The sequence below is a fragment of the Astatotilapia calliptera genome, chromosome 13, assembly GCF_964374335.1.
Source record: "Astatotilapia calliptera chromosome 13, fAstCal68.1, whole genome shotgun sequence".
Classification (NCBI taxonomy): domain Eukaryota; kingdom Metazoa; phylum Chordata; class Actinopteri; order Cichliformes; family Cichlidae; genus Astatotilapia; species Astatotilapia calliptera.
The window spans coordinates 23,707,956-23,722,953 of NC_137434.1; the positions used below are offsets into that span (position 1 = coordinate 23,707,956).

The 14,998-nt window shown below is 39.9% G+C and overlaps 1 protein-coding gene across 1 annotated transcript; it reads right to left on the reverse strand.

Annotated features, from left to right (window-relative positions):
• Positions 1-1,556: 1,556 nt before the first annotated feature.
• On the reverse strand, positions 1,557-6,179 carry LOC113035407 (arylsulfatase I). Its single transcript, XM_080288326.1, is given in 6 exon segments — positions 1,557-1,908; positions 1,911-2,757; positions 2,843-3,055; positions 3,057-3,173; positions 4,617-4,859; positions 6,115-6,179. Coding segments are annotated over 6 exon segments (1,710 nt in total). The 3' UTR covers positions 1,557-1,683.
• Positions 6,180-14,998: the final 8,819 nt, after the last annotated feature.

Here is a 14,998-nt window from a genome sequence, read left to right on the forward strand (position 1 = left end):
CAGCTTTTCTGTCATGTTCTCCTTGAGTTCACAACCTACATCCCTGAATTTGTTTTTTATCAGCCATTAACAATAACGGAAAGAATTAAAGTGGAATTTTCACTTGCTTGTTTTACTTGCATTATATTAAATCACAGCAGTTCCAATTTGCCTCCAATTACTCACATGCAATGGCTTCATGCCCCAGCAGGAAGTACTGCCCTTAAGTTCAAGAACCACCGTCTTAACCATAATGCAGAGTCCACACAGAAAGCAAGAATTTTGCAAAGGATTCATAATCTTAGGTTTTACAAATTCTTTTTTTAAATGATAATCATCTTCAGTCTTCCACATAATACAAGCACACAGATACAGAGTGTTTGTAATGACAAATATGTTTTTCACAGAACAGCCATAACAAGCATCACATGGATGTGAAAAATAGGTTTTCTGCCCACATTTTGGGATTGGCTTCATTTCTAAGACATTATGATTCAGTTTGGCACTAACTGAGAAAAAAATAGACACATATACACTGAAATTTAAATAGCAGGTCTAGTAAATGTTTATGTATAAATTAAACACACATATTGAATTTTATGCTTAGTGATAGATTAATTTTTAGGTTTGGATGTGAGCACAACTAAGATTCAAGAAACAATTAATCAGCAGTATCCCTGCAGCATTTTTCTTATTTTTCTTCTTTATTCAAGATTTTATTGAAACGATGAAATTCAAGTCAAAGTATTTAATAGAGTCAAAAAATGATGTGTTTAAGTGACATTTAAAAGTCCAGAAAAGCAACAGCTATCGAGTCTTTGTTGGTTTGTTTGCAGGGACAGAACACTGTGTGGGGGTGAGGTCTTTCAAAGGCATGGGGGTATGCTCTAAGCAGAAGTGAATCTGTATAACCCTTGAGAACAAAAGAACAAGGTGACATTTGACAAAAACAAGCCCTGTGGGTGTTTTTGTGGCATCCTTAAAGGGTCCTCTCGGATGATTAAGAGATGAGACATTGAGAGGTCACCACAGGCCTCACTTCCACATGCACGCACTCCATCTCTATGTCTATTAATCGAACTGTTCATGAATGCAGGCATACATGCACAGTGACACGCACATTGCTCCCTAAGCAGTCCTACGATGACCCACAGTCTCCCTGCTGCAGTTTGGCTGCAGGACAGCGAGTGAGTCAGCTTGCTCAGCCAGCCACACAGTCCTGCCTGTTTTGTCTTTCAGGAGGCCTGTTTATCTGCCAACCTTCAGTATTTGACTGTAGGTCCGTCTAGTCTATCTGACCCGTGTGCATTTCTGCTTGTCTATATTTTTTCTTTATCTATTTTTCATTCCCACACTAAGTATACTTTAAGGGGAAGACTTTCAGATCATCAAATAGTGTCACAGAACCCTTATGCCCTCAAATGACTAATGTTTGTACTCTATTTTTTTTCTATTTTCCGAAACTATTGTAGTCTTTACCTTATGATATACTCAGCATACTCAGGTGACTACTGTGAATTTGTCCTATATAATTAAAAGGGAATTGAACTGAACGGAAAAGAGGAGAGGAACATTGGGTAGATAACTTATTCCATCTATGATTGTGGTCCTTAGAAAACAGTAATTAAAGTGTTGATAACACTTCCTAGCTCCTTTGAGGCACTATTGAACCTTTGGCACAGTTAATGCTACTAGAAGAAACCTTTAGAATAAGGTCTTCCTCTGCAGGCGTGATCCCACCTTTTTGAAGAGGGCTTTTAGCTTACATAATTTGCAGTGCCTAATCTTTATCATCTTTTCTTTCCTCTCCTCCTTTTCATTATCCCCTTCTAGGCCCAGCCAGGGGCTCCATGCCCCTCCATGGAGCTCTGGGTCAGCCATTGGATCATCTGGTGGATTGCTGGCCATCACAGCTGTCTGGTTGGACTCTCTGCCAGCCTGGTCAGCAGATGTTTTACTACCTGTGGACGAGCTTCTGCCAAATCATACCTCTCGTAAGGGTCTGCACTGACATTAAAAAGCCACACTGACTTCCCCAGCTCATTGCGTCTCTTCTCAAGTTTCGTCCAACGTTCTGGACCACCAGGAAGTGCTTGTGGTGGTATCCAGTCCCCATCACCCACATTTCCTGTCAACAACTTCCAGTCACCAAGTCACAATGCTGCCCTCACGACTGTGTCCCAGATCCCAAAGCCATTGAGTATCAATGCCTTGTCATATGGTTCTCCAGCTTTCCTAGAAACTGGGTCAATGTTGAAAAGAATTTCAGTGCGAGGACAGGGAAGACCTTCACTGATGCTTCCCCAAACATCATGACCATCAAGGCCATGGTGGGACTGCCGCGCTCCAGCAAGCCCCAATAAAGTAGGATACCAGTCAGAGACATGAATCAGTGCTCTGCTTACTATACCTTTCTTCTTTAGAAGTGGGCTGTGGACAAAGCCCACAGTCCGAATGCCCCCTTCCCAGTAGGTTCCTTTGCCACCTCTCAGTGTCCAGTTGCTTCCGCCCGAGAGTGGCTGCCCACCGTTATCAGAAGAGTAGATGAGTACAGAGTTTTCATAGAGCTCTTGAGTCTTTAGTTCCTGGACCACTTGTGCAACCCCGCTGTCCAGGCAGCTCAGCATGGCTGCATAATGACGCCTGAGACGATTGTACTGGGAATCATAAAGGTGAAGAAAATGGTCTGGTACCTGCAACGGCGCATGGGTGGCCTGAAGGGAGAGATAGAGGAAGAGTGGTGTATGTGGGTCGTGTCTCTTCAAGAACTGCTTCACTCTGGTTGTACAAATGGAAGATTTAAAAGAATTTAATGACTGTATTTCTGTAGGATTTCTCTATTTACATGTACCAGGATACTTACCCGTCTATGCAGAGGAGAGTGGAGTAGTTCCCAGCCATCTCCCAGGCAGGCCTGTCTCCATCATGCAGGTCAAATCCACAAGCTTCTGCCCCGTCACAGCTCTGATAGGAGAAATGATCTCCACTGCCAGTCAATGTGCCCAGGAAACTCTGAAAACCACGTCCTGTTGGCAAGCAGCTTGGCCTGCAGAAGCCTAGGTGCCACTTACCCACCGTGTGTGGCGTATCCAGCTTCAGCCAGATGCTCTGGTGGGGTGGGAATATCAGGGGGCAAGCACAGCGGTTGACGTGGGTGGATGATTGAATGCTGGAGTCCAGTGTGAATTTGGTAGCTGGCAAAATTGAGTAGGGAGAGTGTGAGAAAAGATGTCACAGTATATTGCTACATATATTATGAAGCAATACTAGGAAGGGTTGTGTAGCCAATATTGCACCTTTGGGTACTCATAGGCTGCTACACACCATTGTAGTGAAGGTGGGGTATTTTTAAAGTCTTAGTTTACATATGATACACACACTCTCTCTCTCTCTCTCTCTCTCTCTCTCTCTCTCTATATATCTATCTATCTATCTATCTATCTATCTATCTATCTATCTATCATATATATATATATATATATATATATATATATATATAAAAACACCCAGCACGCCCCTGCGGGCGGTTTATCCTTCAAGCTCGGGTCCTCTACCAGAGGCCTGGGAGCTTGAGGGTCCTGCGCAGTATCTTAGCTGTTCCCAGGACTGCGCTCTTCTGGACAGAGATCTCCGATGTTGTTCCCGGGATCTGCTGGAGCCACTCGCCTAGCTTGGGAGTCACCGCACCTAGTGCTCCGATTACCACGGGGACCACCGTTACCTTCACCCTCCACATCCTCTCGAGCTCTTCTCTTAGCCCTTGGTATTTCTCCAGCTTCTCGTGTTCCTTCTTCCTGATATTGCTGTCATTCGGAACCGCTACATCGATCACTACGGCCATCTTCTTCTGTTTGTCTACCACCACTATGTCCGGTTGGTTAGCCACCACCATTTTGTCCGTCTGTATCTGGAAGTCCCACAGGATCTTAGCTCGGTCATTCTCCACCACCCTTGGGGGCATCTCCCATTTTGACCTCGGGACTTCCAGGTTATACTCGGCACAGATGTTCCTGTACACTATGCCGGCCACTTGGTTATGGCGTTCCATGTATGCCTTGCCTGCTAGCATCTTGCACCCTGCTGTTATGTGCTGGATTGTCTCTGGGGCATCTTTACACAGCCTGCACCTGGGGTCTTGCCTGGTGTGATAGACCCCAGCCTCTATGGATCTTGTGCTCAGAGCTTGTTCTTGTGCTGCCATGATTAGTGCCTCTGTGCTGTCTTTCAGTCCAGCTTTGTCCAGCCACTGGTAGGATTTCTGGATATCAGCCACCTCCTCTATCTGCCGGTGGTACATACCGTGCAGGGGCCTGTCCTTCCATGAGATATATATATATATATATATATATATACACTTCAGCAAAACACCTTAGTGGTAATGTAGTAAGAGCTAAAAGATATAAAGTCAATAAAAAGAATCACGTCTCCTTTTATAGCCAACATGATCAATCAAAATTCCAATAAAGTGGATTTCAGAAGGCAAACAATCTCTTTGCTCCTTGATATAAACACAGATGGTACTTCATTACCACAAGACAAAAAGCCTGTTGATGATATGATTAATTACTTCTGCTGCAAACAGAAGCTGTAAATGAATAATTATACTGCCGGAATAATCATGTAACGAGGAAACTCACCGCCCTGTCGTGAGTTGACTGCGAGAGGGTGAGCAGATAGGTTGGACATAATAATTTTCCAGTTTAACCCCCTCTGCTGCCAGCCGGTCCAATACTGGAGTGTGGATGTCTGAGCCATGGTAACCAATGTCTCCATAGCCCTGGTCGTCCACCATAATGAAGATAAAGTGAGGTAGCCTGGGCTTTTCAACCTCCTCTGTTTTCACACTTTCCTTAAACGTGTCTTCATCCTGACAGGCAAGGCTAAAGAACAAGGTTGCACCAAACACAAGAATAAACAAAGAGGAGCTTCTTCCCGTAATCTCGAGCAATACCTTGTAACTAATATTTACTCAAAGCTGATTTTTTTCTTCGTATTTCTGCTTAGTCTGCAGTTAATAAATCTCCAGCCAGATCACATTTGCAGAACGGGCAGATCTGTGGTCTCAAAGAGCTTGTCCAAAAGTCTTATCTATCCATTAAGTATGAGCTGCTGTCTTTTTCTGGGGCTTATTCTTAGTTTTGTAAACTGGAGCTGAACTGGTGCCAGCTTCTGTGGTGGGTGGAGAAAAAGTCTGTCTCTAAGAGGTGCAAGAAACTGGCAGAGGTGAGAGTTTGAGAGAGAGACAGAGAGGTTTACCTTTTTGCAGTGCCTCGCTAGATTCCTATGTAGCTTCAGTTGTGCTATAGGATTGCTGGGAAGGTGTTGGGTAAGAATTAGAGGCAAATGTACTGCTCAGAGAAAGTAGACAGACATGGTGTTCTTAGCTTGCAAATCATGATTTTTATACTCACAGCAACACTACATTAAGGTAATATTAAAGGTACAAACCATAAACCTAACAGATGTACAGTGGTAAATATGTCAAACAACCAAAAGTTTAAGCAATAGTAAAGCAAACGATTTTCAGAAAGATAACTGTACAACAATTTGGTTTACTGTGACGAGGTGGCACTTTTATAAGAGGATAGCTTGGGCTATATGTAGCCATATTGGTGATGAAACAGGAACAGCAGCAAAAAAATAAATAAATAAAAAAAGAGTGACACTAATTCTGACTTTTTATTCAGGGGTTTAACTTATAAGACTGTCAAATGAGGACGTGCACTGGATCAGAAGAATCATTAATAAAGTGAATCCTGCAAGCAGCTTTAGTCAACTCAAGCTGCTCTATGTCACTCACATACAAGATGTCTTTTCACAAGTCTGTGAAAAAAAGTCCATGAACTCGTGTTTTGACAGCAGGAACATGGAAGATTTACGCAGAATGCAACACATATGATGCACTTTCTTGACCCGAAATTCAAATTTTGACACTTAAATACTTTTCTTTCCTTCAGGTAGAGCCACGCCAGGAAAACACTTGGTTACCAGTGCTGGACTATAAAATGACTTCACTATAAAACCTCTGTGTTTTTTTTCTTTAATAAGCAGCAACATCCTTCTGGCTTGTGTTGTACTGAGCTGGCAGCGAGCTAATCTATCAAAAGCAGGTCCAAAGAGTCAAACATCTATTACCTCTGTTTCAGCTGCTTTGGCCTGCCCACAGTTGTTTTGCAGCTGCAAGCCACTTTGTAACCCATCTTTGGGGAGTGGACATAAATCCTGCAAAAAAATCATTATCGGAGAAGAAAATAACATTATTTGTTTCGCTACAGTGGGTGGCCCTTATTGTTGAACTACTCTGATGTTCCCAAACTTACATTAAAACTTTTCAGCCAATATTTAGATTATTTTCTGTGCTGTTGATCCCTAACTACACTATAAATCCTTTAGCCTCTTTAATTTTTCTTTCATTGATTGGTGCAGCTCATTTAATACCTGTTAACAATTACTGCCTGTGCGATGGCATCGAAACCTATCCGGCCAAAGGAAAGCTTCCGGAATTGTGATGAGAATATTTATCGACCACTGTGCTCTTAGTCTTCACCTCACTGCCATCTGCACCCCACAATGCTGAGAGAAAATCAATGCCTCACATACGAGTCCATTTCCTATGGTATGGAGGCAAAGTTATGTAATTTCACAGGCTTTTTACCCATGGTGAAAGTGAAGCGTCCGCTGGGGAGATTCTTATCTCAGTATCATCTTTCACTAAGAATGATGAAATGATTTGTGGGAAATGTGAACATGTAAACAAAGGACTATATATTATAAAGTTAAAGTGTCAAGAGGGGTACAGGAAAGAAGAGGGGGAAGAAAAAGGAAAAGCAGTGGACAGAAAAAGCTTCAGTGTCTAAGAGTACAAGATAAACAAAGTGGCATAAAAGGAGCAGTCACTTTGTCTTGTGTGTGTGTGCACGTCGAGGTCTCTGGGTGTAGCCATCAGTTTGTTTCGGGGAAATGCAGGACGACGTGAACTCTGTTCTACCACTAAGAGGAGGGAGACGAGAGGGAGACGGGGCTGTAAAAATGGAAAGTGACAAATGTCTTCTTGAGGAGTAGACAGTAAGGGATTGTACTCTTTCCTCAGCTGTCTGAGGAGACACAAAGACATGGTGCTATCAAAAACTGGTGTTATAGATTCTTTTCTACATACGATGTGGGCTGCAGAAGTGCATTTTAAAAAACCCACAATGATGAAAGACGAAAATAAAACAAACAATCTACAAAAAGGTTCAGTTTATAGTTGACCCTTTTACTTTTTCAGGGCTCGCATTGTCAAGAATAATGTCTAAGTGAGGGGAAAAATCCCTTTCTGAATGACAGTACTGGGGAATTTGGTGTGTAGGTAAAACAAGCAAACCATGCAAACCCAGTGTGTGTTTTAACAGTGTGTGTTTGCATGCGGGTGTGTTTTGGAAAAGGCAGTGGTGCAGGGTAGAAGGGAGTAGGAGTTGCTGTGATTTATTCATGATGACGAATAAGTGACTCACTTGAGCTGGAGACACTCTTAAGCTGGATCTAAGGTGAGGAAATGTGTGTATGTGTGTAACTCTGTCTAAATATGACTTTCATTTTGAAGTCATCATCCAAAATAAAGAGCCTTCTATATTAAAAATTACCCACTTGAGACTCTTTATCGTATTTCAAATCCACAATCCAATATATACACTCATTTGTGGTTCAGTAGAATGACGTCAGTGCAAGCGAAGGGCAAATCATGTAAATGAAACTTACAGATGACATGTTAAAAAAATGGAATGTTGGCTCTCTAAAATCTGCAGATGCAATCAGAACTACAACTCACAATTTTGCATTTTGATGGGTCTGAATTATGATTTAAAACTCAGTTACTAGCACTGCTGCAGTGTGACACGAGGGAAGGGAAATCATATTTGCCAAAAATAACCACGTCTTCTGTACTACTGCACTATGACCGAAACTTGCAGTACTATCCAGTAAGAAAAGCATTCATGGCACAGCACGTATGTTGCATTTACAATTAGTTTGTCATGAATAAACGGATTATCACTAAAACACTGAAAAAAAAAAGTGAAAACTGCACCTGTGTAGCTGCAAACGTCTGAAGAAAAACAGAAATAGAAAAAAAAATACAACAACTAGAAAGCTATTTTTATCAAATTATCACAGAAATGTGTGTAGTCCACATGACATGAAAATCTGCTGTGGCATCCTGCCACTGCACTTTCACAACACCTGAAATTGATTTAGCTAGAAGCTGACTACAAGCTACGAGCTACGAAGTTTTGCTTTAGTTTGGCAAACAATCTCTGCTTGTTTAGCGGCTGAGCCAGATAATTCTCTCAGGTGTTAGTGGAGATCAAACTAGAGCTAAAAGCAAAGACTGCCTTAGCCTCTGGGTCTAGCACTAAAGGCAATACTAAGTGATTTAACACAGGGCACAAGTAAAACTTTTAAGAAAAAAAGTACAGCTGTATTAAAAAAATATTTTCATTTGAGTGTCTTTGAGTGTCTTTGAACTAGATACTCAGTTATGTTCTACATAACTTTGAATGTATTCCAATATGTGTCTTTTTGGATGCGCTACTTAGCTCATTACGTATCACCTCCATTGAGGTGTGTTGCAAGTTAAAGACATGTTTATATGAGTCATGTTTCCTAATCTGACCTGTTTTAAGATTTGCAAATTTGAAAAAAAAAAGAAAGAAATTATTATTTCTGGCAAATTAAAAACGTTTGTATTCACAACACTAACTAAAAAATGTTTGAGGTTAGCTCTCAGCTGCCTCAGCCGCTCTCCAGCCATGTCAGTACAGCTCTGTATACTGAGTTGGATGTTTATAGTATCCTGTGCTTGCAAACAATTTATGTAAGTAAATGATACATTGTATTAAAATATATTCCTCTGGAAATAGTATAGATTTGGTATATTATTAGGTGCAAATTTAAGTTTCTGATTTTTATTATATATTTGTAATTTTGAATGCAGCCTTGATTAAATAAACTAGCAAAAGAGAGCATAAACGGATTAGTTTATGATGTCTTTTTCTAGTTTTAAGTTGTCTTTATTCAAGCATGGTGCACAATCTTGTACATATGATCCCATGTAGAGAAAAATAAACAATAAAGCAAGCCATGCTTTAAGGCTGGCTATCTTACAATTGAAGAATCACTACTGTAGGAGTGTGTAGTGTCTTCAAACACAAATTTTGTCCACAAACAAAATAGAGTTATAAGTGGATCTGTCTGTCTTTTATATATAGTCTTTTCCTAAATCATGGGTGAGTAATGTTATGGTCAGATACATAACATTAACCAAATGATAACATATCATATATATGCGCTATGTTCTTTCCTTGAAATTTATGACCGCTCTACTTCCTCGACCGGACAATAGAGTGGGTCATATTCTACAGCCAAGCAGAGTTTGAAGGTTCAATCCCCAGCTTTAGCTGGTCTTTGGGAAATCACTTCACTCTGAGGCATCTCACAAAGTAACTTACTGACATTAGTGAGTGGGCTGATCATAAAACAAAGTATTAAACAATCTGCAGCCTTCACCAGTTGATAAAATTAGAGGAAGCCAGATGGGCATCAAAGTTATTGCCAATATCCTGATGGCAGCATGGATGTCTATAATAAACCTCAGCATGAGAAGCAATTTAATATTTCACATGATAAATCAAGAATAAGTGAAAAGTTTGACTATAGCTGCTGGCGCTACAGAAAAAGTCTGCAGTTATTAATGTTAGGGTTCAAACCCAGGGCACCATGGATATCTGAACCAAATTTATTGGCAATCCAATGCATTTCAGTAAAAGATAACAGTGTCAACCTTATGGTGGTGCTACATGAAAAATTAAATATGACAGTAGGCTCCATCCTTCATTGTACTCAAAATATACATCAGTCTGGACCAAAGTTGAGGGCTAACTTGCTGTAATAGCAGCTAATAATTATAACTGAACTTTTGTCTAATACGCTTTGAGCCATATACAGTTTTAAGGTGTTTTCAAAACTTGTCACTAAAGTGAGGAAATAGGCTTTCGTTCAAGTCATGTTCAGTGTAAACACACAACTCCACTGAACCTATGCACATAGACGCGCATGGCAAACTAAACACAGAATTTGCCATCTAAACCTAAGTGATCAAAACATTGCCTCTTCAGTACACCAGTGGAGCTGGCAGATATGGGCTCTGAGATATCACACAAACACTGTCACTCCCATCAGCCGTGAAGGTGACACTGACAGAAACCCTGGCTCTGCTGCTCCTTAAATACTCAAGGATCATCTTGCAGCCAGCAGAAACTCAATCCACTCCCTATTCTCCTCACCTTACACTGTGATGGATTGACAAGAAGAGGCTGAAGGGTTGAAGGATTACTCAGGCTCATCACATCTAACAAACCACCCACATGGAGGATGCTGGTGGCCTTATGTCAGATTCAAAAACTTTGGTTAAACTTTTCTGCGTCCTTCTCCTCGTCTTTTTTAAAGCCTGGACCTTTCCATCCTATCAGACGTTTCCCTCGAGGAGAATAAGTGCTGGCTTTGACTCATCAAAAATGAACTACAAAAGTGATACAGTCAGTGGAGAGTGCCACCGTGAGGATTAAAGAAATAATGCATGATGCAGATTTTCTTTCAACTCAACTCAATTTAATTCAATTCAATTTTATTTATATGCCACCAAATCAAATCCACAGTCACCTCAAGCTGCTTAATATTGTAAGGCAGACCCTACAATAATACATACAGAGAAAAACCCAACAATCATATGACCCTATATGAGCAACCAGCAGCCGGTTAGGGTGAGAGAAGGAAGACAGGATAAAAGACATGCTGTGGAAGAGAAAGATGTGCTTATTTAAATATAGTTGCAGTTTTTGGCTAAGGATTTATTCCTGGAAGCAGCTGCAATTATCAGATTACTCAGAGTTTAAAGCAGGTTCAGGCTTGTAAAGTAACTGAAAAACTATCTGCGATTAAGGCCTTAATTCAACATAAATCTATGTGAAAAAGAACAATTCATTAAAATCCTTATCCCACAATTTCATTTATCCTATGAAGATGTTCATGGTCAGAATATTCAGGAAACTTTAGTTATTCCAGTTAGATCCAGAACTGTGACTCAGGAAACAGAGTGGCTTGTTCACTGGTCACCATGGTTGGTGGTTTGAGTCTGAGCTTCCGTGTCCTTTTGCAAGAACCAAATCCTAAGTTTCCCAATTTCATCTGTGCAGGATAGAGAGATGTGCCGGATGCACAGAGTAAAGTATATGAATGAATGTGACTCATATTGCTTTAAGTCATCAGTAAAACTAACAAAGTGCTATACGAATGTCACTCCATTCATCACCGAACCACTTTGGTCCAGACTCAATTTTCTCAGTGCTGGACTGATTACACGGAGCTGAGGCTTTACAGGTCGAACAACATTTTGTACAAATAATCATATCACTAGATGATGAATCCTGCAACCTGCAAGGTTGGCCTTTGTATTGACATTTCTTTACAGCTATTGAATGGAACACGCAATGATTGCAGTGGCAGTCATGTTCTCCCTCGACACAAGTGGAATTAAAAAAAGTCTACAGCATACACTGTAGAGTACCAATATGCTGATCTAAGATTGTGATTATGACAAACATACCAGCAACACATTTGCACTGAGAGTATGTAACATGTAGCACGTTCACTTTAACCTTCAGTTCAGTATTGGAAGCTATAATGGCATAGACTGTCAGCTTTGTTAAACTTTTCACTACATTTTAAACATTTAAAAAAGCACTTTTCCTGGTAAATATCAGAGTAACGAAGGTACTGTACCATTACACAAGTAATATAAGGTTCGCTGAGGACATTAAAGTATCATTAATGGTAAAGAATTTTTATTTATTTAGTGGTTGGTTTAAGATAAAGCCACCTGAAATACAGTAAGTTCTTATACAGGAGGAAAGGTCCATGTTTGCATAGCAACCAGTGAACTGAAGTATAAATCTCTGACCAATCAGAGCTTAGTTTGAGTGACCTGTATAACATATTTTAGGACAGATGGTCTGCACTGTTATTTTGGGTGACTTTGGATGTGTGTGTATGTATTTGTTTGTGTGACTCACTGGTGTGACAGCACAAGGAGGTTAAGAGGGGCCACCTGTGTCATGAAGCAGATGATACAGGAGTCATCTCTCTGAGGACAGTGGGAGTCCTGGGAGAGATGCAGCAGTCTGTCACAGACTGGGGTCAAGAGTTCAGGATTACAGGAAAAAAGGCTAGAGTCACAGAGTAAAAGAGTCAGTAAGTGGCTGCAATCAAAGCAACAAATTATTGTTAAAATAAATCTTTTCAAAACAATTAAAAGATATCCCTTTAATAGTGTCACAGATCCAACCTAAAATGACTTTGCAGTTAAGATAGACCTCAAAATGATGTACATTTAACGGACAAAGATTTATATATATACAGTATATAACCAGCCTGCTGAAGAAAATAACAGAGGACAGACCCAGCCTTCACCAGAATGCTTAAATAATCAAATTAATTCAAAGAACAAATTCTATTAGGATATTTGAAGAATGATATAATTATTCCTCCACCACATGGAATCTGCAGCTTTTTAACTTGAGATTTTAAAAATATGAGATTCTTAAAACTTGAATAAAATATGTTTTTGGATTCTTTAAAGCTGTTTTGTAAAAATCAATTTCTGAAAGCAGAAGGTTTAAAATGATAATTTCATTTGGAATGCGTGTATTCCCGCCACTATGACACGCTATCCTCTTCATTTATGTCTCTTTGAGCAGTCTAAATATATTCATTACTCTTATTTTCCACATAAAACACATCCATAATGTTAATTTGTGCTTGACATTACACAAAGCTCAGTTTACAACATGTTTATTAGAATGGCAATCTCATTTTCACCCCATCTGAGCTGGGGCGAAGGTCTGGCAGTGACTGGTTGGCAGTATCTGCCATCCTGGCACAGATGCCACAGTGAAAGGGCAGAGTCGGCGTCTGCTGCTACTCCACCAATCTGTCTATCAAATTCTTCTTGGCAAGGCCAGTTGGACAACAGAGAAGTTATTTATTAGAAAAACAAGCTGCAGGGAACAGAGAAAATGTCTGCAGCTCTTTGAAGTGTAATGCTAGAAAAGGTAAACAATAAAAAAGTGGAAAAAAAATGTTGAAAGAAGAGATGGGCACACACAAACTAACAAAGGAAACATGAGCAGGACAAAGACACTGCATCATTTAGAAATTCTCCCATGTCCACAGAAAAGAAAAAGGAAAAAAAACATGCTTCCAGGCAGGCAGCTCCTGTCCTGGATAGAATGACTGAGCAGACCTCTTCCTGACTTATGCAGTTTTTCTAACTGAAACCACAACTATTCACACTGCAGTGTTTAGTTTAGCAGAGACATAGTCCCTTTCAGCAAAGACACACTGTGTTTATTTAACTGTGCAAGTCGGTCATACAATATCACAAATGTATTTTTGTATTCAAACATTTCTCACTGCTCTGTGAGAGTGTCTGGAAATGGTCTGACTTCCCAGACAGTCAGAGATCCTTCAAGTTTTTCCCAACATTATTACCAATATTAGTGTTTGGATTCATATGGATTGGAGAATTTGTATTCTCCAGAAAGATGGTATTAGAAATTTCTCTGTAACTTCTAAAATTATGTAATGATATTGGCTTTTTTTTAACCTCAAAAGAGACAGAAATTACCATTAAAACTGTGAAATTATGTAAAAACTCAGGGATGCTAAGAGCAAGCATGTTTTTAACCACTAGGGGGAGCAATTACCACAACTACTCTTCCCAACTGTTGGTTCAGAGGTCCCACTAATACCACACTTGTTCTAATGCATCAAATAAAAATAATAAAATACGGTGTATCAGTTTTGTTCAGTACCTTCTTTAACTGTGGTATTCTATTAGATCTGACATTGGCTCTAGGAAGACAGTGTGACATTTTTTTCTCAGTGGCTGACCCAGGACTGATCCTGGTTACTATCCTGAGGTCTGGAAACAGCTGCAGAGCAAGGCTGCCAAAGGGAGCAACTATCATCGGTAACCTCCCACCGCATTGATAATAGCAGTGTTGGCTTTCTTGCAAGAGGATCATTCACCCTCCATCAACAGGTTTAAAAGGTCTGTCAGTGCCCCAAAGGACAATACAACATAATTTAAACAAGTTTACATGCACTGAACTTCTTTTAATGCAATCTATTTTAATTGGATGAAGTTTAAGATCAAATCATTAAAATGACATGAAATTAAGAAAAGATACAAACAAAGCAAAAAAAAAAAAAGGACCAATTTTACTCTGGATCATCCTTAACTTAAAATCAAAACTTTTGTCATTGTTTCATCTTGTGACTCGTGTTCAGTGTTAAAAAAAAACACTATGAAGACATCTGTTGCTTTAGGCCACACTTAAAGTATTAATAATTACTAGACATATCACCAATGCTTAAAAAGCATAAGAACTGCATATAAACTTTACATAGCCAAATCTGGTAAAAAGCACTTGCTCACTTTGCCTAAGAATTTAAAAAGCTTCCCCCCGAGTAGAGTTATGTTTCTACAATTGACTTGATTCAGGATTTTCTGAGTGCCACTTATGGCACTTTGTGACAGCAGCGTTTAGCACAAAGCATCACTGTGCACTAAGGTACAGCTTCTCAGACATCCAGTCTCTTAGCTTGGTTTGTGTGTGAAATGTCTCTGTTCAGACTATCTGCAGCAGCCAACATATCCAAGAGTTTGGCTGCGTGTGTGAATGTGGCATCTAGCTGTGACCGATCGATGTGCATAAAGGTAAACATGCGGTGGGATGCATGTCTGCCTGCAAAGAGAGGCGTTATATTACCTCTAATTTAATTAACAACAAACTGTTCCAAAAATCTTTTAGCAAAACAACTTTTTCATTTTATTTTTAAACAATTATGTGATCATGGGATACTTCTGTATGTGCCATTCAGTCAATAATGTGAATGCTTGTGGATAAACTTTGGTCAAATCTCA